Source organism: Cryptomeria japonica, chromosome 7 (genome assembly GCF_030272615.1).
Source record: "Cryptomeria japonica chromosome 7, Sugi_1.0, whole genome shotgun sequence".
NCBI lineage: Eukaryota > Viridiplantae > Streptophyta > Pinopsida > Cupressales > Cupressaceae > Cryptomeria > Cryptomeria japonica.
Window position 1 is genome coordinate 536381927 of NC_081411.1, and position 3809 is coordinate 536385735.

A 3809-nucleotide genomic window follows, 5' to 3' on the forward strand; every position below is an offset into this window, starting at 1 on the left:
ATATCTAAGCAAATATATTTCTGAGCTCTATATCCATAGTTTTAAAACTCCAATGGTCGATTTAACACTTATCAAAAACAAAATTTGTAGAGGGCTATTAATATTTTATCAGCTTATCGACCTCTTTTCAATCCACATAATAACATACAAGAATTGGAATTGTAGAGGATTATTAATGCATTTTATCAGCTTATCCACCTCTTCTTAATCCACATAATAACATACAAGATATGTAGAGCGTTAACAATGCATTTTATCAGCTTATTCACGTCTTTCCAATACACATAATAACAGATTTGGGAAAGACAATAATGTGTTGCACAATATGGCATATCAGTTCTTGCAGTCTACGACTAATGTTTGTTTTCAGATTTAGAGAGATGTTAACCATGCAGTACCTTACAAGTCAATTCCTCCACAAAGTTGTCAAAATTCTTATGAGAGGATACTCCTTGACCACCTGCCTTTCTAGCAACATGTTTGAGTCTCTTTATCTTCTTCCTAGCTTTTCTCCCTTCTTTTCCATTTATCAATGCCTTCACCTTTCTTGCTATCTGCATTCTCTCAACTAATGCTCCATTAATACCACCATGCTCTATCTTCAAACCTATATTCATCACATCTGATATAAGTTTGCAGTTTGTGTACTGATCTGCATAAAGAGGAAAACCCAACAATGGAACACCCATGCACAGGCTCTGTAAAACTGAATTCCAATCACAGTTACTAACAAAGCCACCTATGGAACGATGTGATAATACCGTGTAATGCAAATGATGAGACCAGTTAGGAACAACATGACCAATACCATTATCTTCAATCTGCTCTAGATAACCATGGGGTAAAATCTCTGTCAAGCTATCATAACTGCACATTGTTTGTGGAGGAAGTGTCCAAATGAAAGCGATTTTGCTTTCAAGTAAACCCATGGCGATTTCATCTATTTGGGCTTTTGAAACACGAGCTGCACCACCAAATGATATGTAGAGAACTGAATTTGCTGCCTTTGAATCCAACCACTTTGTAAAATCGAATTTTAATGGTGGGTGATTGCTTAAATATTCAGATGGTAAAAGAGGGCCTACCGTGTAAAGTGGTGTAGCAGAATGCAATGAATACTCTACTGGTTCTGTTTCAAGTTCATAAACAGAATTTGCAAGAATCCAATCTGCTTCACGGTTGCTCTGCATTGACAGAAATATTACATGCAGCATAAACTCTGACATGTTCTTTGCCTGTAGAAAGGATGGAAGGTCCCTCTGATGCATTGTAGGAACTCCTGGAATGTAATCTATGCAATTATGTGTTTCTACAAACAACAACATATACACCACGGTTAGACAATATGAAATGCACTGCACCACTGTCAGCTGAAAATTAATTACATGTTGTTCCCCATGTGAAAATTAATTAGACTGCAGTGATCACAGGCTCTCGCAAATTATATAAGATAACAAGATGTGACTGCAATGAAATACCCAAGTACTCGTTAATTTCTGAATGATAAAGAAGTGCTTAAAGGGTGCTTTTTCAATACTTTTTGTCCTGCCCAGCTGGTAACTAAAGAAAGAGGAGGTGTTTACAGTAAGAGCATGTAAAGGTACTTATGTTCGAATTTTTTTACAAATCATTGTACAGCTATGAAGGCATAATTGCTATTGTGTAAACTGATGAGATTTTCCATTGTTTTAATGGTGAACTTGCTTACACCACAACTATAATAGTTTTATTCTCTTCTGCCGTTAGTTGTGGTTCTGGTTCTTCTCTTTGTTGGCCTAGGGGTGGGACTGTTGTTTCTTTGGGTGTTGTAGTCTGGGTTTCGTTGTTTTCAGTTCTTCTGTTATTATTTTGTTGCTGTAATTTTAGACGTATAGGATTTATGATATCTTCAAAATCAGTTTATCATTATCGATCTGTTATTATTTTGTAACTGTAATTTTAAATGTATAGGATTTAAGATCTCTTTCAAATCAGTTTATTTTTATCGATCTGTATAAATTATTTTAAACATCATATTTTAACACTCAAACATTATACTGTTATGTGCTTACTGCAATACTTTTAATTATTTATTTTTGACTTTCCAGAAAAACCTAAAGACAACAATAGTGTCATAAGGCATTTTCAGCTTATACCTTGACCCTAAAACACAAATTTATGTGAGTTACTGGTAGTACTGATCCCAAAACATTTTACAAGCTCAAAACAGGAAATGGGTGAAAGCTTCTTGTTGATTTGCAAGGAGAACAAAAGAATATGAAAATGCTTTATTAACATGTACAGCAGGAATCAAAATAAATTGAAAGAAGGGGAATCTACTGTATTGTAACACTTTAGAAGAGAGTTTAAATGATTTCCAATTATTTTATTTCTATGGCTTCTCTATGCCGTTTCTAACTATGAGAAACATGGCTTATGCTTTCGGAACCCATGCATAACCAAAGGTTTATTATCAATGGAAATGTATAAACAGCAAAAACAGCTAGAAAATATATACCCTAATATGTGAAAGCTGAGAAAATCAAGTTCAAAAAATAAATACATCCATTGAAAATTGGTCAAAAAAATAAATTCAACCAAATGGGTGTATTTGTATGTTTTCTCCATTACTGTCAAAAAGTGTGTTGAGTCGTATATTTGTATCCTAAACTGCACTCTAAATACTGCATCAAACCCTAATGGTGTAGATAAGTTGTAAGCTTCATTCAAATATTTCTGTTCCAGAAAATAGGTATACTCATTTCATAAATTGTAAGGGTCAGAATAAGCTAGAAAGATTGAGCTACAAATCTTAATATAAGGAGGCAACCACATGCGTTGCGTTCTATACCACGGTCCATGTAATATATTTAACTTCAATCCATAATGATAGAGCAAAAAGAAACTCCAAAATACATTAATTTCTTTCCATAAAAGTAATGACCCTATAAAAAAATTGTGCTACCAGCGAGGACCCTCAAAAAGAATAAGAATCTCCCAAACTATTAATGCCACCAACTAACTAATACTGTTTATGAATCATACCTTGTCCTTTAGAAGGAAAATGGCCGTTGTCGATGAGCATTTCAGAATGATAATATAAGGAATATAGAACTGTAGATTGCGTCCACAAAGTAACAAGAGGAACGGTGAGCATCTTTGCAATAAGAACTGCCCAAGGAAGAAAAGAGTCAGCTATGATGCAAGAGATTGGACGGTCCTTCGTATTCACAGTAAGGATTAGTTGCTGTACTGGTTCAATCATAGAGTTAAGTACAGACTGTAGAAAACTCTCATTGTACAAAGATCTATCAAAATCAGATGTCAACCCATCTGAGATCTCTGCTGAACGAATGTCAAGGCCATTTTTTTGAGCAATATCAGCAATATATGTGTTACAGTGACATAGGGCCTCTGTGTAGACAAAGGTGATGGTGATTCCCCTAGAAGCCAGCTTGATGCAGAGATCAGCCATGGCATAACTATGCGACTCTAAGGGATATGGAATGGCAAGAGCATGGACAAGGGAAGACATCTTGCTTTTGTGAATCTAATCTGTTTAAAAATTGGTGTTTTTTACTGTAGTAGACTGATTTACCCCTTGTACTCTAGCATACAAGAGAAGGTAACCTTGGTTGTGTTGTAGCTGGATTTAAATATAGGGATTGCAGATTCGGGATTTATGAGTAGTACGAGGGCAGGGCCCTTTTCAATTTGATTTTCCTGCCCTCATCCGTATAATCCTTGATAGATTGTAAGAGACACGTTTGCCAGATTAAACCCATATTTACCCATATTTTAAATGTCAGAAAGACCAAACACCACAAGAA

General features: G+C 35.2%; 1 protein-coding gene across 1 annotated transcript; it reads right to left on the minus strand.

Annotated features, from left to right (window-relative positions):
- Positions 1-298: 298 nt before the first annotated feature.
- LOC131031164 (UDP-glycosyltransferase 86A2-like) lies at positions 299-3587 on the minus strand. Its single transcript, XM_057962209.2, has 2 exons — positions 3025-3587; positions 299-1309 (listed from the first exon to the last, which is right to left on the minus strand). The coding sequence occupies exons 1-2, from the start codon at positions 3512-3514 to the stop codon at positions 384-386; spliced, it is 1416 nt and encodes a 471-aa protein (XP_057818192.1). The 5' UTR covers positions 3515-3587; the 3' UTR covers positions 299-383.
- Positions 3588-3809: the final 222 nt, after the last annotated feature.

What these genes read in the sequence shown, in the direction of transcription:
- LOC131031164 (XM_057962209.2), bottom strand. Translation starts at nt 3,514, where the DNA reads ATGTCTTCCCTTGTCCATGCTCTTGCCATTCCATATCCCTTAGAGTCG. An exon ending in TTTTCCTTCTAAAGGACAAG is followed by an intron (nt 1,310 to 3,024) that starts GTATGATTCATA and finishes TGTTGTTTGTAG; the next exon opens with AAACACATAATTGCATAGAT.